This window comes from Pleurodeles waltl, chromosome 3_1, assembly GCF_031143425.1.
Source record: "Pleurodeles waltl isolate 20211129_DDA chromosome 3_1, aPleWal1.hap1.20221129, whole genome shotgun sequence".
Classification (NCBI taxonomy): domain Eukaryota; kingdom Metazoa; phylum Chordata; class Amphibia; order Caudata; family Salamandridae; genus Pleurodeles; species Pleurodeles waltl.
Window position 1 is genome coordinate 977,513,641 of NC_090440.1, and position 23,904 is coordinate 977,537,544.

Consider the following 23,904-nt stretch of genomic DNA (forward strand, 5'->3'; position numbering starts at 1 on the left):
AGATGGTGCATGCTTCAGAGCTCAATGTTTTAGGGATTCACAAGCTTCCTTACTGGCTTACATTGGCTTATGCAAGATGGGCTGTAAATCATGAGAAGTCTTTGACAACACTCAAACCCCCACTACTGACACAAGTGGATCAGCTAAAATCAGCATATAAGACCACTTATGATACAACAGATGCAAAAGTGCTCACTGAGGGAGGTTCAAGGGCTATCTGCAGATAAATGACAGAAGACTGAAACAGTTACAGACTGACTTTAATTTACAAGTGAAATCTAGGGTTCATAGGTTTAGTTGCAATGACATTATTTGGTGTGCATCATTCAGTTTTAGTTTACAGGGCGCTGGATACTTGGAATTAGAAGTCTTGGCAATTTTCCCCATCACCAATCTTGCTGCCACATTATGGCGCTTATTTAGCCTTGCCAATAGCATGTTGTGAAACCCAGGGAGCCATTAATAAATTCTGCATCCAGTAAATAATAGCTTGTGAGATTGTTGCTCTTTGCTCGAGATACACTGGAAATTGGACTCATGTTAAAGAAACCCTCTTTCCCATAATATCTATATGGTATATCTCAGTTAGGATGTTCACCGCTCTCTAGGTTTTTACAGATACCATGTCCAGCCCTGGACTTTTATATGATTTCCTAATGCACTCTAGGTGTTAGTTGTGTTTTCCTTCTATTAAACACACGTAAAATCAATGATTTCAAAGTAGGTTATCTACGTGGAAAATTCTGAATTATAGACCGGTGTCCACTATGACCCGGACAAATGTAGTCACTCTAACCACAGCAAAGGGCATAATCAACAGGAACTTCCACTATACAGCCCTGCGCTGTGAGAGGCAATTCCACTCTTAGTAACCTACCTTGGGTCCTATCGTAATGAAATCTGGAGACAAGTGGGCTTATAAGTGTGAGAAAAATATCATAAAGCCTACTTTAGTACAAATCTACCTCAACTCCAATAATCAACTCTAAGAAAGAATTTAAGTCCACATATTTACTTGTCTGGGCAATCATTCACAATTGTCTCTGCCATATACTTCACTCTTGCCATTGCTTTTGCGGTTACCTGCAATTTGCTCTTGCTGTTGCTATTACTAATAAAATGTAATAGCAAAGGCAACGGCAAGAGCAGATTGCAGGCAACAGCAAAAGAAAGAACCGGGTTTAACACATATAGACTGTTTGTGTTTACCCATAACCTGGTGTTATGATGGAGACACACTCAGGACATGTATTCTTGTACAAATTAGAACTGAACTTTTTTGGAAGGTTTGGGAGATTTAGGATTATTCTGAGAGATATATATATATATATATATATATATATATATATATATATATATATATATATATATAAATAATCTCTCTCACACACACTCCCACTCTCTCCCACTCCCACTCTCTCCCACTCCCATTCTCTCTCCCACTCCCATTCTCTCTCCCACTCCCATTCTCTCTCCCACTCCCATTCTCTCTCCCACTCCCATTCTCTCTCCCACTCCCATTCTCTCTCCCACTCCCATTCTCTCTCCCACTCCCATTCTCTCTCCCACTCCCATTCTCTCTCCCACTCCCATTCTCTCCCACTCCCATTCTCTCCCACTCCCATTCCCATTCATTCTCTCTCATTCTCATTCATTCTCTCTCATTCTCATTCTCTCTCTCATTCTCATTCTCTCTCTCATTCTCATTCTCTCTCTCATTCTCATTCTCTCTCTCATTCTCTCACTCTATATATATATAATCATTGTTATGTTGATGTTTCAGTGTTATTTTTTGTCTCATCCTTTGTGGGGTGTGTTTTTTATATGTTATTCGAGGATATCTCGGGTGTAATTTGTTATGTAAGGGGGAATTGTTAGCCATTTGTTAATTTCTTTTAACAATTCTGTTATATTGGTATTTCTATTTTGTTGTAATAAAACCTCGAAGTTTGATATATTGGTTTGAATCATATTATCAAATGTATAGAAGGAGTAGATAGGAGGGAGATTTGTGCATTTTGTACTTTATTTCCCTGAAACTCTCTCCCTATTTGGTCAGGGACCCTCGTGTTTTCCGAGGTTTATTTTCTGAAGTGCGAGATAAAACCAGATACACGCTATTTAACATGCTGGATTTGATAATGCAAAAATAAACGAAACAAAATTTGACACGTGAATGTAAACTAAATTTGTCAAAGTTTCCACCCCATAAGTCGAAAATTCACAGAGTCATCTTCAGTACAAGGGATTGTTGCTAGCCACCATTTTGGATTACTGCAAGGCAAAAAAAAAAAACAATGGCAAGGCAAGTGGGGCCAGGTTCTGAAGGCCCAAATTAAAGGAGGTAGGGAAGAGGGTGGCAGCGACTCTCAAAGTATATGCATAATGGCAGGCTTTCTTTAGTGCGCTCTGGCCTTTGTGAACACACATGACCTGGGGAACTACAGTTCCCATCATCTCCTTACACATCATGAATCAATGACACGCACTGGGCGCCATCACTCGCAGGGGCCTGCAAATAAGTCATGCACATTCCTTGGGCCATACTAGTGGCTGGGAACAGTCTTTAACCAGTGCTGTTGCATGGTGGACCTTTTGATGATGTAAGTTGCCTCAATATGGGGTATGACTTCAATACCTTCTTTACCGTCACAGGGTGGACGAGTGATCAGTGTAAGTCTGTGTGTTTGTTCTGTGATTCTGTCAAACAGCATACATGCTTGATGAATGAGCGTGCTTTACCATTAGTGACATGTGAGACCAACAGAATTGTCACCCTAGAGGCATAATGATGACATTCCCCTATGTGCAAGATGTGTGTATTACTGAATTTGGAATTAAAGCACGCAGCAGCTGCATTTGCTTCGGCTCAACCATGATTCTCAGCATTTCCTTATCAAGCGGCATGTGGGTGAGAGAAGGGACATCCATCGCCATTTGTAATGCCTCAGAGTCTTTTTACACCTTGAATTACCAATACGCACATACATATTTGCTATTTATTATTCTGGGAGATATCGTGGTATCAATTGGTCCATGGTATTTTGGGGAACTGAGCATTACTGGTCAGTCAAAAGCTCAACCTACCTAACTGCCTCAATAAACCTAACTGGGAACATAACAGTGATGCCAGGAGACGACTGTAGATTTAATATTTTTCTATCTATACACAAGTTCTTTCCCACTACTTTTTGACTGGTGCCAGCGGAGTTGTGACATATCGCTTGGTATGACTGGCATCTATTATGTGATTAACAGGAGTTGACCACTCGTATCGCACTCTGGGGGTAGGTCTTTTGATTGGGCTTTCCTTCCTTAATATAAACACCTGACTTTTTCACATTTACCTCCTTGAACTTAAGTGCAATTGGTACCAATACTTACTGGGTTTCCCCCACCTTTTTGCGGCAACAGGGGTACATATTTACTTGACTGTAATACTCCCACATAAGAACTCTCTGCAACTAGCATCCTAACTGACCATTGAGAAGAGAACTTTGGCTAGCATTTAACGGAGTCCAAATAGGTTATTTAAGCTACAATATATACTTCTTTATAACATCCCCTTGTCGTCAGTGTGTGACTACAAAGGACACCGTCCCCTTCCCACACGAGGAGCAGGTAACCCCTACAACTTAGGGTACAGGATAGTTTACGTTTGTTTTCGTTTTTTTTTTTTTTTAATACGTTGCCTAAATGGGTGTTGCATTCGGTTATGTACCACAGATGCTTTACGCAAGGTTGAGGTTGGAATTTTACATCTCTGTGTAGCATAGTACCGTTAGTAATCCAAGTCTGTGTAGACAGGAATGCATGTCTCGAGTTTCTACACGATTTGCTGACTTGGCTTTCAGTAATTTTTCCACTTCCATGTTCCCATGTGCGATAGGAACAAAGTAGATGGGAAGTATGAACTGGTTCTAAACAATTAATGTACCTTTTATTTTAAATAGGTCATTGTACCAGTATCATCACTCAGGAAGAACTGGAGTTCTTCCATACTTAGGTAGTTAGTCTTCAGCTGTAGGACGTTGATTTCGATAGGTATGCTTAGCCCTGAGGAATGCCCCAGGCCGGATAAAGCGCTTGGTGGGGGCAGAAACATGTTGGCTATCTCAGCTTTACTGTCAAACTCTTGTTTAAATCATACCTCTGGACACCACGAATAAAGGTAAGACATACTGGTGATCCTCAAGGTGTTTTTAATTAGTCTGGATCCCCCCCCCTTGTCCAGTATCTTTTATCTAAGAACTCCCTCCACTCTGGATCTACCAGGAGGTAGAGTTCGCCCGGGTGGCACCATCCTACCAGGGTGGTGAGAGGTCGCCGATGATGAAGCATGGCACAAATGTGTGAGGCTTCCTCTTCCATAAAGAAAATATTCTCTTGTGTTCCTGTTCGACAGCAATTACGTCATTTCCCAAGTTGTGTATTATGCCTACTGACCCCTCTGGGGCAACAGTCTGTGTACATTTATGCCACCATACCTATTGTGTTAAGGATGTCTGACCTGGGAGGACATTTGGTGGCTTAGTAACCTCCCCCTCTCTGGTAATGGTTGAAGAAGGGGTGCTTAGAATGCCAATGCTACTCTGCCATGGAATTCAAACTGTACATGCGGTTTTATTTCGTACATAGCCACCAATTACAGTACAACCTGCGAAGCACTGAACAACGCTTTACTTTTACCTCCATGATATCAGTTTCAAATATAAAAGCATCATTCGTTCAATTAAAAAAAAAAAAAAAAAAAAAAAAAAGACACACACTAGTCGAACCAAAAAAAAATGGCTTTAAAAATGGAATGGTATACTAGACTACATTTTTCCTGCTGTGTTGCCTTTCAGAATCTCATGCAATTACTTCTACTAGCTGCACATTGTTTGTTGAGAGGCTACTGAGAAGGCTAATATTCAGTTCTGTTGTCCCGTTGTTTGAGCTGGGTCTCATACTAGTTTTGATTTGCATTTTTTAATTTTTTTTAAAGTATTCATTTGATAGTGGTACTTATAATTGATTTATATTTTACTTACCTGTGATCTCTTGCATTCTTACCACTCTGAATGTGGTACCAGTCCTTGCTTCTCGTAACTATAAGTACTTGGGTCTTCATGGGATTTGCAAGCATTTGATAAAGCTGTGTAACTAGATTCATAGTAGGGTTCATTCCTTATGTCAAATGGCAAGAACTCAGTAAAATCAAAACATGCATCTAAAAGGCATTTGCCTTTGAACATTTTCCAGGTAACCTCAAAGGTAAAAAAAACACTTGTTGAATAACGTTTTGCCTTTCTCTTCCGTTTGCAGGTTAAAGAGCTCCAACTACCTGTGCGAGACAGCATTGCATACAATGCTCAACAACACAGCCAATCCTTGCTCCAGATTAGATGGCTTTCGTGTCAGTCTCAGTTGTCTTATTCTTATTTGCTGCTTCCATCCCCTTTTGTGTTTGACTCACCTAGGGATTCTTTTTTTTTTTCCCCCCCTGTAGATTCACACTGCATTGCAGCTAAGAAAACATTGTGTTTAAACACCAGTGGGCTGCATTTCAATTCCAACTGTTGCGTCACTAGAAAAACTGCAGCAGAAATGTGAAAAAATCGAACACCAATATTGACAGGCACCACAGATAACTATAAAAAATAAAAAAATAATGCATTGCAATGCCAATTGGCCTCGCTTGTATGTAAGGGTAAGGCAGACTGATCGGCATTGTACATAACAGCTACTTCTCGCATGTTGTTCTCATTCCCCCTGGAAATAACAGTTTTCCTTCCGAGAGCAACTTTAAGACTTGATGCCTATATCATACTAAAAGGGCTGGACTATGGCTTGCAACTGCCCCAGACTATCTATGGAAGGAAGAAGGGCGTGATTGGAACAGGCTGGAGTGGCTGAATCGCCTTTATCGATACAGTGATATGCCTGTAAGCGCCAGAGAAGGCAGGCATTGGTCAGGCCATTTTTTTGTTAATTTACATTTTTTTCATACCTATACCAATATCCAAAAGAAAGAAATCACTGATCTTAACACCACAAAATGAGCTCATGAACTCTGAAAAATAGTAAAGTATTTCATGCATATGCTGTTGGCTATTGGTGGAGGCAGTCAGTCTTGGTAAAGTACTGCACAGACTGAGGGTTTAAGCGAGATTTAAAGTGATCCTCATGTCCTGCCTGGGTTTGTCAGGGCTGGAGCGGCGACAGTGCAAGGTGCAGTAGCCTAAAATATTCACCTTGGTGCTAAGAATTTGTAAGCTTATCCAGTGAATGGATCGGCTTTTAGTCTCTTAGATGTGGTCGGGTCTCTGAGAGCTGAGAGGTCAGAATGTTGTTGTGTACTCACCACAGTGACTGCATCGTTCAGCAGGGACTCTCCAAACACCAGGATATGCAGCAGCTCATTGATGTGGATCTCCTCAAAGACGGCCAGCACTGCTACTGGGTCTACCGCAGAGATGATGGAGCCAAAAAGAAGGTTGGCTAACAGGCCCACACCGTTTAGAGACGTGCCACCAATCTGGCAGACAGCGAACATCAGCCCCCCGATGCAGAAGGTGTTCCAGAGTGTTCCTAGCACAGCAAAGATGAGGATGGTCCCCAGGTTCTCAGTAAACTGCCGCAGTGGCAAAAAGTAGCCCGCATCCAGGATGATGGGGGGCAGCAGGAAAAGGAAGAAAAGTTCTGTGTGAAGAACTGGTGGCTTTTCCCCCACTCCCTTGATGAGCGCTCCAACCAGCAGGCCAACCACAATCAGCAAGCAGCTCTCCGGCACCACGTTGGACACGGTGGGGATGACGTGGAAACCTAGTGAGGAGGAAAACAGAGCCAAGGTCAACCACAGAGCAAGGTCCCAGAGTTAAAACAGCCGGCTACCAGAGCAATCGGATTTCCTGAGTGAACTGCGCCTCTGCAAGTTACGAATGGCTAAGGGAGGTCGAGCACTGTCACAGGACTAGCCCCAAGAGTTACTCAGAGACACTAGTCAAATGTTCTACTATACCCGAAAGCGGCCTGACTGTGTAATGGCCTTAACATATATGGGGAATGAGACTGCAGAACCAGAATCTATGTTCAAACAGGAAATCCAACAGTGCAGTAGATCGCATCATACAGAAATGTGAAACAGGTTTTACAGCAGAAACACCATAATTCCGCTGTACAGTGAAATAACGAGTGCAGACTTCAGGTCGAGAAAAACTGAAGGTAACCCCGAGAGCACTTCAGTCTTTGTATCTGCTCGTTACCTTGTGTAAGGGCCGGCTCACTAACTAAAGCACCGCTCTATACATACCCAATCACTCTTCAAATGTGAAGGCCCTATATTTGCAAGCAGGGATGTACCAACTGCAGAAAAGAGATTCTGGGAATTCAGATAATTATCTGCTCTTTCATTTAGCACAGCTATCCCTCGGGTCATACAGAACACACGAGCTCCAGTGACCCAAGGGAAGGGATAGCTCTGCTATCAACAGTCCTGAGCTTGAAAAGTCTAAGTTATTTAATTAAAAAAAAAAAAAAAAAAACGAACTTCTACCGCCTCACCTTTGACATTGGGGTCATGAGAGTGAGGCCATACTGCGAGCCCTCAGAATGTCTAACTGCCCTGAAATATCAAGAGTGTACCCGGAAATATCCCCGTTCTGCAGCTAGAAGGCTGGGGTGGATGTAGAGTGAGGATCCAGGAGGCCGCATGTGTGCCAGATTTTCATAGGAGCATTGTATGCAAAAGCAGATCATTTTATTCATCCATCAAAGTTAATGGAGCGGGTACTGTTTCGTGAAAATCTTGCTTCACCACGTCACTGCCAGAGCTAGGCTCGACAAGATGGCTGAAGGGACAGAGTGGGGTACTCAGGCTGCAAAGAGTTGTATGACTTGAGGGTTATCACTCAATAGGAGGGGATTAGAGGTACAACGGTCCAACACACTTTCCAGTCATATATAGTCACAAAGAGGAAAGCGTGAAGTTCCAAAGGGAGGGAAAAGAATAGGTTTCACCTTCCCAAAAACATACTATGGTCCTTCAACAACTCGCCTCTTTCAAAATTATTGCAATTCTAGGCAGGATGGTTGCGAAGCACAAGCACTCACCCACCATAAGATGGCATGCTTCATTATTGGGTTGTGCTCCTCGTTGGGCTGGCGTTGCAATGCCCAACGGGCCTCACAGGGGACTCTTTGCTAGAGAGATTTTTTCAAGAAGCCAGGTCTATCTAGCTTCAATATTGTCAAGTAGATTGGCCAAAGGACGTGTGAACAAGGATTTAAAATCAACTAAAAGATGCCCCTGGAAATACCACCTTTTATTTTTGGGAATCTTTGTTAAGGTTAAAAATAAGGTGGGGCCTTTGTGGATATCAAGGTTTCTAAAGGTCTAAAAAAACAGTCATGTTTCTTGCCTCAATCGGACGTAAAAAGGATCACTGAAAATTTATCAGGACAGAGTGAAATCATCTGCCTAATCTATATTGATTTCTCCATATAATTGTGATCTTTTATATACTTACTGCCATATTTGCCTAGCTCTTTCCCTATCCCTTAGTGTGTGACTATAAGGGGACACTCCCCCTCCTGGTGTTTTGGGGCAAGTAGCCTTTAGACTTGGGGGTAAGATGTTATTTTCATTGTAGATACATGTTACACTCTTATACATTGCATGACATTGGCTTGCGGTGTCGCCCCAGTGTGTGTTTTGCTGTGCGTCACAAAAAGTTCATTTAGTTTCTGTTCCCTTAGGCCTACGTTAGGCAGTTCCTCGCTTCAGGTAGGCTGCATTAATTCTCACTATATTTTACCCACTCTCTTACTGAGTGTTGGATGTTTTTCTCTGCAATGCATGACTTTAAGGGATCCTAGGCCCTGAAGAATGCCCCCAGCCCTTCCCTGGCTCATTGTAGAGGGTAGAAACAGGTCTGCCATTTATTTTTAGATAGGTGTCCCAGTGAGTCCTAGTTCTCACAGAGGTGTCCCATCCTTGGTTTTTAACACACCAGCAGACACCATTATTAAAAGTGTACATTTCACACTGGTAACTGCCTAGGTATTTTTATATTTTCCCTAGTTCAGCTGGATCCCACAATTTCCAGAAAGTAAAAATGTACACACTCCCTTTCTTTTAACGGTGAGGTTGAGTCCGCCCAGGTGGCATTGTCCTACCTGGGTGGGGCTAGGTGGTCAAATGATTAAGCATGACATTATATAGTTTGTTAGACAAAGGCTTGTGGTTTTTCCCCTGAAAATGGCATCAAAGGGTTTGTGGTGCTAAAATCACCATCTTCCCTGCTTTTTAGGAACAGGCAGACTTGAATCAGGAAAACACATTTTCAACACAATTTTGGCATTTTACTGGGACATACCCCATTTTTACTATTTTTTGTGCTTCGAGCCTCCTTCCAGTTAGTGACAGAAATGGGTATGAAACCAATGCTGGAACCCAGAAAGCTAAACATTTCTGAAAAGTAGACAAAATTCTGAATTCAGCAAGGGGTAATTTGTGTAGATCCTTCAAGGGTTTCCTACAGAACATAACAGCTGAAATAATAAAATATTTAAATTGAGGTGAAAAAGCTGCCATTTTTCTCCACATTTTACTCTAACTTTTTCCTGCAATGTAATTTTCTAAAGCAATATACGGTTACGTCTGCTAGACTCTTCTGGTTGCGGGGATATATAGGGCTTGTAGGTTCATCAAGAACTCTAGGTACCTAGAGCCAATAAAGGAGCTGCACCTTGCAACGGGTTTTCATTGTATGCCAGGCACACAGTAATTAATTTGGTGAAATATAAAAAGTGAGAAATAGGTAACAAGAAAATCTTTCTATTTCCAAAATGGGCACCAGATAAGGTGTTGAGAAGTAGTGGTTATTTGCACATCTCTGAATTCCGGGGTGCCCATACTAGCATGTGAATTACAGAGCATTTCTCAAATAGACGTCTTTTTTACACACTGTCTTACATTTGGAAGGACAAAATGTAGAGAAAGACAAGGGGCAATAACACTGCTATTCTGTGTTCCCCTAAGTTTTCCGATAAAAATGGTACCTCACTTGCATGGGTAGGCCAAACACTCGCGACAGGAAACGCAACTTGGACACATCACATTTTTACATTGAAATGTGATGTGTTTTTTGCAAAGTGCCTAGTAGTAGATTTTGGCCTCTAGCTCAGCCGGCACATAGGGAAACCTACCAAACCTGCGCATTTTTGTAAACTAGACACCCAGGGGAATCCAAGATGGGGTGACTTGTGGGGTTCTCAACAGGTTCTGTTACTTAGAATCCTTTGCAAACCTCTAAATTTGGGGGGGGGGAACCCACTTTCCTCACATTTTGGTGATAAAGTTCTGGAATCTGAGAGGAGCCACAGATGTCCTTCCACCCAGCATCCCCCCCCCCCCCAAGTCTCCCAGTAAAAATGGTACCTCACTTTTGTGGGTAGGCCTACTGCCCGCGATAGGAAATGCCCCAAAACATTATCTGGACACAAAGTTATCAAATACAAAACTACCTGTTTTTGCAGGCTAGCGCTCCCTCTGAGCTCATGTGCCAGGACGTGCGGCAGACGTAACCATTACGTCCCCATCAAAGAAAGGGAGTCCCAAAGAAGTGGAGCCTTAAGAAATGCAGCCTTTCCACCAGATGTTTGTTTGCCTAAGAAGGTTTAAAGAAAGCGACGGAGAGGTCACGTTGAAATGTAATTGAATTTTAGGAACTCAAGGCTGTTAAACACATTTATGGACTAAACGGTTTTAAAAAATGGGCCTCTTCTGAATAGGAAGCCAATGGAGTTGATTAAGCAGGGGAGTGACCAAGGGTAAAAAAAAAAAAAAAAGCAGAAACAGAGTTATAAACCTATCTGCTTTATTTTAAATGGCTTGAAGGTTTAAACGTTGTTTAAAAATTCCAAGATAGAGAGCTGCAATAATCCAATATGATGCCAGCCACAGCAGTCATGAAATATTATGTGCTTTCTAAAGAAAAAAAAAAGTGTCAAAACAAGACCCGTGTTTCCATATCCCGACGGTGCAAGCAGAGGCTTACTTGGCCTTGGTTTGCTTGCTGTCTAATTTGACACCAAGGCTCAACACCAGCTGGTGGGAAGTGAAGCAAGGGTACTAGGGTCTGATTTTCACTGTAGGCATAGATCCCCTAGCATGGACTCCTCTGTTTTTTCGATATTGCTCTCAAGCCAGTTTAGGTCCATCTAACTATATTGCAGAGGCGGTTTTTCAAAGTGTTTGAGTTATCCAAGATGCCACAGAGATGGAAAATTAGTAGTGCATCATCAGCATTGGGGTAGAATCTACAGCTGAATAAAAAAATTAATCTCCATAACGGCAAGCATCTAGGTGTTAATTACAGAGTGAGAATGGAACCTTGAAGCACACAAGCAGGGGCGGGGGAAAAAAATAAAAAAAAAAGAGAACCACAGTTCCCAAACCCTTACCACAATTTTTAAATACAAATAGCAAAGTTATGTGGCAAAAGTGGCTAACAACTCAATAATTCCACCGCCATGTTAATGCTGCTTGTCACCGGCTAAGCTAGACAGCCAAAACTTTGCTCAATACCATCTTTCTATGGGGTCAAAAAAACATTGTTTCCGAATACATGATCACAGTTAGAAAGTCCCTGCATTTTCTATAATGTTGGCAACAGTTAGTAAAAGCTGTAGGCATATAGTTTAATAGTAGCTCAGAATGTAGGTTCCCCTGTTTGAGGATGGACCTGACTTGCTTGTTTGAGTTCAGAAGGAACTAGACAAGAACAGAGAAAGATTCGCTAGCTGCAGAAGAGCCTCATTCAGGCCTAAGACCTGAAGGTGAAAGATTTGGGGAGGATCAAGGTCATTAGGAGATCCCAATTTAAATTGAATTATGAAACCTGAAATGTCTACAGGGGAAAGACTATCAAAATGTGCAGACAAGATTGATGTTGAACATTCAGAAGTGAGAATGAAGTTGGAAATGGAAGCTCGAGTGCTTTTAAATGTTTTGACCAGAAAAAGTTGGCTACAGAGTCGAAGTTCTTGAGTGTGGAATGCAGGACTTCAATTAATAGGTACTTCCCTAATTATTTTAAGGGTTTCGCTTTGCATGTTTATGTCCTTCTCTTTTCGAGAATTATTAAAATCTGAGTGGGCAGTGAAGGTTGCGGTTTACTAATGGGAAAGTTTGATAAAATATTGTAGATTGAGCTCAGGTAGGTAACTGGTGCACCACTTGTGTTCTGCTTGACGAGCATCAAGTTTCAGAGTAGAAACAGGGCGCAAGAACAAAGGGGAGATTATTTTAATGTTTGTGATGACTCATTTAATGGAGCAATCTTCTGAACAACAATGTCCTTACTATCGACCCCAGTAATGCTGAATTTCTTAACAGGGCTGTCGATAAAGGGAGGAAAGTTAAGCCTTTTGTAGTAAATTGGGGGTCAATTTTGCGCCATGGTTTTAACCACATTACCAGTTTGGTGGGCAGGAATACACACTAGCAATAAGGTAGATGAGATTATTTTCCACGTTTTGGTAAAATATCCTGTTCACCAAACTTTAAAAAACTGTTAGTGTTCATTCTTAGAGTCGAGGCCCTCTTTAAAAGTCTAAATTCTGGCCTAGAATAGTGTGCATTAAACCACATTTCCTACAGGTTTTACCATTAGTAAAATAGGGCTTTTCTATTTCCATGAAAGGTTGTAAACATTTTGAAAAGCTATTGCTAAATATACTGTTTTTTTCAGGTAAAGCAAAATTTGACTTTTCAGTGTTAATAGGATGCCATTTGTAATAATGTGCTCAAAACGTCAAGCTAGGCAAAGAGAATGCCACTTGATCTGCCTTTCCGGGCTCAAGGCTTCCTAATTTGTCTTTTCATTTGGTATAAATTAGTCAACAGTGTAGCTTAATTTGGCTCTCCGCTGCCACATAATTTAAATGGTCTTGCCGACATGTTATGCAGCTGTCGGATTACAAAATAAAAAAGCTCGTTGTTTATTATTCACTGAGCGGTAAGTATGCCGGGTATAATAAACTTCAAGGCGCCCATTATCCCATGCAACCTACTTGGGCCACACTCACAAAACCATTAAGAGTGGCTATTATTCAGAGAAAGGGACGTACTGCTGTCGGGAGAGGAAAAAAACTAAAATTGGCTGTTGGCGGGATCGATCTTCCACAGAAGGAAGGGCTTGCTTGGCAGCCGCGCCTCACTCACTGCCACCACCGTATCTTCTCGCCTGGACAGCCGTGCGGCCTGCCAGCATCAGACAGAGCTGCACATCCTCCCCGGTTACCCAGGGAACCGCGCTCTGCCTGGATACCTCGACCCTGCCTCCTCTTTCCGAAGCTCGGTGCCAAGAGCCGCGCACCGCTTCTATGCAGGGCGACATACCTCAACGCAGAGGCCTCGGGAGCTCGGTCTCTCTAGCTTCGAGCTCCCGGGAGTATGGAGAAAAAAAACTAAACCTAAAGAGTGCGCAATAGCCTCACCCCCAGTGACCCCGGATAAATATCCCTTAATGTATAGCTGTCCAAAGGGAAACTGGGCAAAGATGGAATGGCGCGGTCATTTCCTGCACTTCCACCTATGGTGCTCTCCGGTGGAACCTGTGCCTCCTGTCCCCGTCACTCCGTACGCAGTAACCATATTCTCTGGGCTTGCTTAAGTCCACCCTCCCTCCTTGTAGGCAGAAGGCTGCCCCTGGTAGTACGTTGACAAACTCACAAGACAGGAAGACGTCAGATGTTGTAGGACTGTTTATCTAACCCATGCAGTGTTGCGAAAGCGGATGACACATCTAAAAGACTGGCGGTGAATTAGTCCATACGAAAAAGAGCAGGTCGGCCTATGGCAGCGGCATTGGTGACATCACGTCCTTGACTCTCATTCACATCACAGGACGTGACATCTGCCCTTTTACCCTGCTGACATCACAGGGAACACTACCACCGACGGTAAAATAAAAAAAAAGTAATAAGAATGATAAAATAATATAATAAGTTAATTAAATACGTACTTTGTCACCAAACACAGCCATGTATTACATGGACAGTAATCCTGGATATGCAGAGGATATGACCATGAAAAATATGGCATATGATGATCATAGTCCAGGGGGGCACAGCCATCATAGATCTCTTAAGATCATATCTTGAAAAGAAGTTCAAATGATCAAGCACCCTCTCAAACACCCAGGCAGAGCGGACATATGCTAACCAAAACCATTATTTGTTTATGCACACTCATAATGTGCCTAAATGTAGCCTTAAATGCCCAGATACAGCGTCAGAAGCGCACACAGGGGCAGCTCCTCCATTACGGCGGAGTTCCCCCCCCCACCCCCTCCCCCTTCTCTATGGCAGCTGCAAAAGGTTTAAAAGAAAATTATAATAAACTATTCCTTCCTCGCCCCTTCCGCACCCTGCGAGCAGCTCCTGGAAGCACAGGCAGAATCTCTGCATGCCCATACCAACCCAATGTATGCCCAGCATCAGGTAACCCCATCCCACAGTGCTGTCTCGTAATAGTATAATCACCGAGTGGTACAAATCTGCAGGGTGTCTTTGTCAGAACCAATCTGCACATAGGTTGCACGACCTAATATTAGGCACGAATGGCAGCATCAACAACGCAGACACCGTTCACATATAATATCCAAACCTTTACCCTTCTAACATCACAAGTGACTGCATGCACAGAAAACCAGGGTGTCTACTCTGGCAAAAGCAAGTTTAGTTTAAGCATCAGTGTCTTGCATACATCTAACCTACAAATGTTAACAATTATAATGACTTTATTTTATCTGCTGCTGGTGAATCCACCATATATTCTGGAGTGCTAGATCCATACCAAACCTCTAGGATAACCCGAGTGCTTAATTTGAGGCCGTGCTTGCAAGTGGGGCCACCGGAATTTATTTTTGTGGATCAGCACTTATTTTGATACATCAGACATTTCGTAAGAGCAGTAGAGGTAAACACACAAACAGGAAAGGAGGAAGGGGAAAAAAAAATAATAATAAAATAAATCAGTAAAATCATCATCAAGGGAAAAAGCAGGAACCTGCAAGAATGAGATTAAGGAGCAGGGAGTCTATGGTAGTGGATGTAAGAGGCCCAAGGTGGATTCAGGACTAAACAGCCCCGGTAGTTGGTGCTCTGAGATTTACCAGCACTGGTTGTGGGTTTCTGAACAGTGCCTCACTCACACTTGGGAGCAGTGACTGCTCACCTCTCCTCCGAACTTCCTGTCTTGTGCAGGCCTTATTCCTTATCTGTCTGCAGACAGTGCCATGTAACCTGTATGCAACAGTCCCTCTCTTCCGCGTACACCCTGCGGACCTCAGCTGTGTGCACCAAACCCCTCACTGCTGCACGTCACAGCATCATCTCATCTGTGTACACACCGAGCCCCCCAACTAACGTGTACACCCTTTCATGCTTCTAGCCTCCAAACTGTTGCCACTCTTCCCTCACTTACCAGTCTGCAGTGGGTACTCCTAGCTGTGCGTGCCCAGTTTTCACTTTTTTGCATATAGGACTCTCTCCTCTGGGTACTCTGCCCCTTCATGTAGGTCCAGGCTCTCAGACCCCTGCTCCTTATACACATAATTCAGACACAAGTTCCCATCACGGTCACTGGCAGACTCGTATTAATAACACAAGGCAAATATTCCTATTACACACAAAGATATACACATGCACACGTACGTAGTAGAAAGCTATTATAAATGTCGAAGGCACAGTGTAATTCCGCCCCCGTTATTTTATTATTATATATTATTAGTATAGGCACACAAGTCCAGGCTTGAAAGGAGAATGGAGCAAAAATCCAGGAATAGCAGTAGGTGTCAGACACTTCCGTAGGGCACCTGGCACGCCCACCACTGCAACGGTGAGCTCGGTTATCGACATGCAGCACCTTGCAGCTTAGTTTCCACAGCACGTACTGCGCTATATACCTGTACCAACCAACATGTCCGCCACTTGAGGATGCCCTAGTTTTTGCCGGAAACGAGGGCAGGTGACTCCACCCTACCCACAAGAGAGGCTTACGTTGTTGAAGCGTTGACCCTGCAAATAGCCAATCATAACAGGCGGATTACATGACTTTAGTCTTCCCCCTGCCCGCCCTGCCACAAGTGTGTCAATGCGAGTTCGCACTAGGATGTCAACAGTGCGCCCTTTGTCTTAATGTCCTCTTCCTATTGCCCATTGAGGAGGGGTACTAAGAAATACAAGAGACGGAAGCGCACCTGCGGTTTTACTTATTAATGTAAGGGAAGAAACTAATGTCCTTTCCTCATGAAAAGAGGCCGCAAACAACCTGCCAAGACCCGTAAACTGAACTCTAGGCGACACACCTGCAACCCCTGCCAACCCCTAAAAAACATCCAGGAGTATTGTGAACAATAACCAGTATCAAGTTAGGATGTGGATCTCATGGCTTTGCTCATTTAAAATGAGCAAGTAAAATCAATTCAATTTTTATTTAATTCACGAATTGGAACTCCAAAGAGGTCTATGTGCAGACATAATTCAAAATATGCAAAAATTACCTTAAAATTCCAATTTAAAACCAGAATGAAACACTACATTCTCTAAAAAATAGATGATAATCAATAAGTTCCCTCTCCCCACCGCCGAGTTAGAAGTCCATAGTCCTTCACATACAGTACGAAAAGTGAATAAAGTGCATCAAATTAATGAGATTAACTTCTATACAAAAAGGCCTTGAACTAAACCCCAATCACTTCGCTTTTCCCACTAGGGTGCATCATATCATACAAGCAATTAGTGCCCTGATAGAAACCATTCTAAGATATGTTCCCAAATACATAATAAATTTGGCTACCATAAAAACCAATGAAAGCCTATACCTAGAATCTAGATAGATTCAAGAGGAAAACTAAAAAAACTGCAAACCCTCTGCCCGTCAAACACATACAAAATAATGACACTAGAATGCTTTATAACCCCTCCTCCTTAGAACTCATTAAGAGTCATATGGGGTCTTTACCCTGCCGAGGTAGGATAAATAAATTTCTCTTGTACCCTACTAATACAAAAACTCAATAAAAATGGAAAAAATACGAAATATTTAAAAATCCTGTAACTAAATAATTTGTTTGGCGGGTTGTACAGAATTTCCAGGGCCTCTCTAGCAGAGGAATGTTAAAATGCAGACAGAGGGGTTTCAACCATTTTTTCCTAAAAATTGCTAAAGCGGGGCAGACAAACACCACATGCTTAAGGTTCTGCACCGGCACTTGGCATAAGTCACAAATGTTCAACGTTCCGTCCCATTTGCAGGGGAGTTCTCGTAGTGGCAATAGATCTACTCTCAACAGGAAAAAAAAAGTCTCACCCCCATGTGGGCGATTCCAGGCTAAGTATGGCTGACTGGACTCCAGATCTGTAGAAAAACTTTGACCATGTCAGCTCTTTCAGTTTTTGTTTTAAGAACAATCAGTGGTAGTGAGATAATCAAATCAGGGTCAAGGTCAAGCAGTTACATTCCAAGATTCTAATTTAAAAAAAAAAAACACCTTAGGTTTTTCTCTTAAACTGCTAAAGATTGCTATAAAGACTAAATGTCTCAGGGAAGATTCCCTGCTTCGAGAAAGGAGAATCAAAACCTTGGTTTACCATGAATGCACAATTAAGTAGTAATATGGCAAATTCATGAATGTGTTGAACAAATCTAGGTAAATGAAAAGCCTTTGGGGAAAAAAAAAAAAAAAAGACAAAAACGCTGAGTGCTCTCAAAGAATAAAAATAAAGTCACAGCAAATTTTTCCTGTGTTGGGAGCCAATGTTTAGCTTTGTGTAGATCAGGACAAATAACTTGATAATTCGTGTTGAAGAGAATAATCATTTTATGTGCGAGTGTTGTTCAGCTGGAGGAATGGTATACTGTCAAACATGTTTCAGTCAACAGAAATGTATTTGCTGGTCTTCTTCAGGACAGACAAGGTTAGCATGCAAAAAGCATTGAAACATCGGAGGACACCTGGTATGTCTGTATGTGCTTTATAAATTATTACAATGTGGGGGAGGGATGGTGTGTTCATATCTAAAGCTCCTGTTCTCACTCTTAATTTCAATTATTTGGTGATTGTTAATTTTACTGGTTTTAATGTTTACAAAATACTTAGCATACATTAGAGATCTCATATCATCTTAAAAAGAACAGGATGAGGCCTTTAAAGCTTCAATGGGCCCAGACATGTGCCCTCTAAATGAGGCTTAAAGAAGAGTGAGTATGTTTTATGACAAACAGCTGTGTCATTCTGGTGTGCCCCCCAAGGGGCAGGATAAATATGGAGGGCAGCAGAGACATCAAGCAGAAGGCTCTGATGAAATCACCAGTGTGCACTATTGTTAGAAATGGGGTCTCTAGTTGGAAGTCGGTTTGCACCCTGTCCAAGTAGGGACCCTCACTCTAGTCAGGATAAGGGAGATACCCGCTCAGGTAAACCCTGCTCACCCCCTTGGTAGCTTGGCACGAGCAGTCAGGCTTATCTCAGAAGCAATGTGTAAAGCATTTGCACATAACACACAGTAATAAGTGAAAACACTACAAAAGGACACCACAGCAGTTTTAGAAAAATAGCCAATATTTAGCTATATAACACAATACCAAATACTATAAGAATCCAACATACAGTAAGAAAAATATGAATTATGCAAGACTTACTCAAAACTACAGTTTCTTGAAGTCGATAGCTCCACCTGGGGCTATCACGGCGTTGTGATCAACAAAAACAACAGTTCAGGCCTGCTGTGGCGTTGCGGGCCGGCTATGGTGTTGGGAAGACCTGCAAACAGTACCTTGGATTTGCAGGGCTTCGTGATCTTCGCGGTGAGCTCCGGAGGGCGGCATCACGGACGTCGCAGTGTCAGGTCCGGAGTCGGTGCAAGAGTCGTCTGGCCCTTGAGGTCACATGCGTTGCGGATAGAACTCCAGACTGATTAAGTCAGGTGCCCTGGCGTGGATGGCGTTGGGGCTGCGGTGCGAAGTGGGACAATGCGATGTGTGTTGCCCACAGGTCACGGTGCAGGCAGCGGCTCGGTGACTGCGTCCAGCGGCGCCGGTGAAACCAGGGCTGCGGTGTGAAGCGGGGCGGTGCGACGTGCGATGTCCACAGGTCACAGTGCAGGCAGCGGCGTCATCGTTGCTGAAGCGCAGTCGTCGGTAGGCCCACGCAAGCGGTGCGGGACAGTGCTTCGTGACCCTCACGAGCGGTGTCCACAGGCCACGGTGCGGGCAGGATGCCTGGTGACGACACAGAAGTCGATGGTGCTGGCGTCGGTGGACTGGGGCTGCAGCGCGGGACGGTGTTTCGTGTACCTCACGAGCGGTGTCCACAGGCCACAGTGCAGGCAGCGGCGCCGGTGTCAGCAGGAGCGTCGTCGGGATGCCCAGTCTGCGGTGTGAGCAGGTGATGCCGGAGTGCAGGGCCCACAGGTCGCGGTGCGAGAAGCAGCTCAGTGAAGTTGTCCTATGACTGCATCGGGAAGACCAGACCGCGGTGCGAAGTGGGGCAATGCGACTCCATGTGGCGTTAGCAGGTCATGGTGCAGGCCAGCGGCGTTGCGGTGGGTTCTCCTCTTGAACAGCACAAAACAGTTCCCAGTGCTGCAGGTTGAGGAAACTGAAGTCTTTGGTGTCCCTGAGACTTCCAACTGGAGGCAAGCTCTACTCCAAGCCCTTGGAGAATTTTCTCAAGCAGGACACACAGCAAAGTTCACCTTTTGCACTCTTTTCAGGCAGAAGCAGCAACTGCAGGCCAGTCCAGCAAAGCAGCACAGCAAAGGGACAGTACTCCTCCTTCAGCTTTTCTCCTGGGCAGAGGTTCCTCTGGATTCCAGAAAGATTCTAAAAGTCTGGGGTTTTGGGTCTTCTTCTTATACCCAGTTGTGCCTTTGAAGTTGGCAAACCTCAAAAGCAAAGTCTCAAGTGTTTGCAAGATCCTTCCTTGTCCAGGCCAGGCCCAGACGCACACCAGGGGGTCGGAGACTGCATTGTGTGAGGGCAGGCACAGTCCTTTCAGGTGTGAACGACCTCTCCTCCCTCCTCTCTAGCTCAGATGGCTTATCAGGATATGCAGGCTACTCCCCCACCCACTTTTGTGTCCCTGTCTAGAGGAGAGGTGTGAACAGCCCAACTGTCAACTGACCCAGACAGACAATCCACAAACAGGCAGAGTCACAGAATGGTATAAGCAAGAAAATGCCTACTTTCTAAAAGTGGTATTTTCAAACAGACAATTTAAAAACCAACTTCACTAAAATATATATTTTTAAATTGTGAGTTCAAAGACCCTAAACTCCACATTTGTATCTACTCTCAAAGGGAATATGCACTTTAAGGATATTTAAAGGCAGCCCCCATGTTAACATATGAGAGAGATAGGCCTTGCACAGTGAAAACCAAATTTGGCAGTATTTCACTGTTAGAACATATAAAACACACTAGTATATGTCCTACCTTAAACATACACTGCACCCTGCCCCTGTGGCTACCTAGTGCCTTACATGTAGTAAAAGGGAAGGTTGAGGCCTGGCAAGTGGGTACACTTGCCAAGTCGAATTGTCAGTTTAAAACTGCACACACAGATACTGCAATGGCAGGTCTGAGTCATGTTCATAGGGCTACTAATGTGGGTGGCACAGCCAGTGCTGCAGGGCCACTAGTAGCATTTGATTTACAGGCCCTGGGCACCTCTAGTGCAGTTTACTAGTAAATCAAGTATTCCAATCATGGATATCCTAATCAACAGTACAATTTCTATAGGGAGCACTGATTAGCAGTGGTAAAGTGAGCAGAGACAATAAACCAGCAAAAACAGACCTAAAAAAAATAGGAGGAAGGCAAAAAGTTTGGGGATAACCCTGCAAAAAGGGCCATTTCCAATAACGATCCACAATACCAGAAGGTCAGCCTTTGCACAAGTGATGCACTGGTTAAGAACAGCTGGCCTTTGCGCACGGGAGCCCTCCGATCAGTAAGATCAAAGCAGCTCAATGGGAGGTACTGCGGAGCTGTTCATTATCTGAACGATATGAACTACCTACTGCAGACCCCACCAGGAAGGACTCTTAAAATTGTACAATGTGGTCTTTTTTATAGAACTTGCCTTCATAGGCTTACATCGTGAAGCACAGTAAGTAACAGAAGTCAATGCACCACTGTGAGCCCCAAGGCAATACAAGCTAAAAGTACTAGCTGTAGCTAAGTTGCAACAGGAATAGCAGTGGGTGCTGTATGCCAGGATGGGGTGCCCTGGTGTATCTTTATGTGCATAGTCTCAGTGGAGGAACCGCAGGCAGCAGGGGCAAGGGATGCTGCCATTCCATCCGAGGCACACAGACTCTTGCACAACCTTTACTGGGCTGCACCACCTATTTCAATTTTAAGCCATGCCAAGTTGCTCTTAGTATGACTGCACTTTAATTTTTATTTAAAATTAAATTAGCACCACAATAACTTTCATAGATTTGTTAATAACTCCTATGCAGCTACAAGCCCTTTCCTGCTTCCAAGCACCCTGCCAGGCACAGAAAGCACCAGGGAACTTCAAATACTGGCAGGATTCTGTGTCAGACAAGACTTCCAATAGAGCAGTGGTCTCCAAACTGTTTAATACCACGCCCCCCCAGTTGAAATGTAAAAATCATTGAGCCCCCCTTAGAATTTCACAAATATTTTATAAAGATGGCAATGTTTAAATATGTCTAGATGTATTTAAACAATGCAGTTAAGTACTGTTAACTTTTTAAAAAAAAATTCAACATGTTTCTGCGTAAAATAAATCACTTATCTGTGTAATGCTCCTTTTGGCCAGAGACTGGCGGCACCCTTGGGATCACTTGAGGCCCCCCATGGGGGCCCGCCCCCCCAGTTTGAGACCACTACAATAGAGGGACAAGGCAGTGAGTAGGGAGGGGTGTGCACAAGTAGGGAGTTTACGTGATAAAGAGTTTGCATAGGTGTTGCACTTCAACGCCTCCAATAGAAAAAAGTGGAATGAGGTTACTGCGTTACGCATGACTGGTGAAGTCTCAATCTCAGCTCTGGAGGCCAGCTCCCTAGCACTGTAACCAATGCTCGAGACCACATCTAAAGTATTCCATCCACGTCTAGATACCATGTATAATGCACTGCAGTTAGGTCTGAAGGCCACATCTAGAGTATCATATTCAGTTCTGGAGGCCACATCTGGATTATTATGGCCAGCCCTACAATATCAATGTCTGAAGTATTTCGCTCAGTTCTGAAAGTCACATCTGGAGTACTATGTGCAGTACTTGAAGCTCCATCTTCACAGTGATAAACCGTTTGGACACAACACGCCTCTGCCCTGCTCTACCAGGACCCACTTTGGGCTGAGGCAACTATTGCAGGGAAAACGCAAGCTTTGAACCTTCCATATGGCTACTGACCAGGGAGAGCCTGGATGCCCTTCCAAAGACACTGCTATAAGGTCAATCAACAGGAGAGAATGCTGAAAAACCTCAATGGCAATTGTGAATCATTGACAGACTGCCATGGCTAGTCTCAGAACAGGATCCACTACCACTAATTCAATTCTTAGGTATCTCTACTTTGGACTCTGGCACACCAACTTCGACCAAATTCCAGCTGGACTCCCAAAGTTGTACTAACAGTGACAGCAAGACTAATCACAAGCACGAACACAGCAGGACGCTTCTCATCAACCTAAGATCTCAGACTGTCTCAGAGCAGAAGAGCACTGGGCACTCATGCATAACTTATAAAAGCATGCACCGTTAAGACACCAAACTGCCCACAATAACTGCATATCTTAGGAAGAAAAACTCCAAGTAAAGATGGGTTGGTGCTTGAAATCCTGAAATTCAACAAGGAGTAAACACAGGATCAGTCCTTCTCTGGGGAGGCACCGACAATATGAAATACTATCCTCAGATAACTCAGCATGCCTTTCTTCCATCGCCTTTTACAAGAGGCTTGAAAACAATTGTATTTAACCATTAAGTATCCCCAATTTCAATCTCAAGTTAGTCCATCTATCTTACTGCCATGATCAAAGTGCTTTCGATGTGGTTATTTATAATGGGCACTTTCTAGTTTGAATTTATAAATATTCATGTATGCCTTCCGATTTCACTAAGTAAATCTTGAAGTATATTATGTGTTGTGATCTTACGACATTTGTTCACTCAAACTGTTGAGTTTTCTTCATTTGACGTGGACCTTATCCTATAAAACTTTAAAATAAATCTTACACCTAGAGTAGAATAGAAATAAACAGCAATGCAGCACAGAGCAGCGCATTGCATATCCGCAAACTAAGACATCACTTGACTGAAAACTAGAGGGAAAGCAGAAGGCAACAAAGGGCCACCTAAACATACTGTCTGGGAACTGAAGATACCAAGGCCATTGCCATTTCATACTAGCCATTCTTTCATCCAACAGCCCTCACTGGCAGCACTTTGCTCAGCCAACTAGGATAAAGATTCCTCCATTCATATCCTTAACTAGAACTGCAAGTTAGACTTTTGTTTACACACGAAGTGTGCAAGACAGTCAACAAGAGCATACTGAGCATAACACCTTCTTAGGCTCCGTGTATACATAGAGGCATGGGATTTATGGGAAATGATGTGCCCATACTTCTTTAATTTCACAAAAACAGTTACTACTTAATTTAAAAACAACCGCTGGAAAAGTTAATGCAGATATTAGACATGGTCTCCAGCTGCAGCTTGTCCTACAGTAAAGGGGCTGGGCGGCATGTGGTGAGCAGGGCAGGGGGTGGGGGGGGGGGGGGGTACGGGAGAGGAAATCAAAGCAAAACAAACTAAAAAAATAAAACTAAAAACATTAATTAATAAAAAAAAAATAAAAAAAAAAATTAC

General features: G+C 43.3%; 1 protein-coding gene across 1 annotated transcript in view; it reads right to left on the reverse strand.

The window, feature by feature from the left end:
• SLC9A1 (solute carrier family 9 member A1) overlaps positions 1-23,904 on the reverse strand; it is a 216,620-nt gene that overhangs the window by 84,045 nt on the left and 108,671 nt on the right. The window contains exon 2 of the mRNA XM_069224079.1: positions 6,347-6,807. Within this exon, the coding sequence (XP_069080180.1) occupies positions 6,347-6,807 (461 nt within the window). The remainder of the gene's footprint in view (positions 1-6,346; positions 6,808-23,904) is intronic.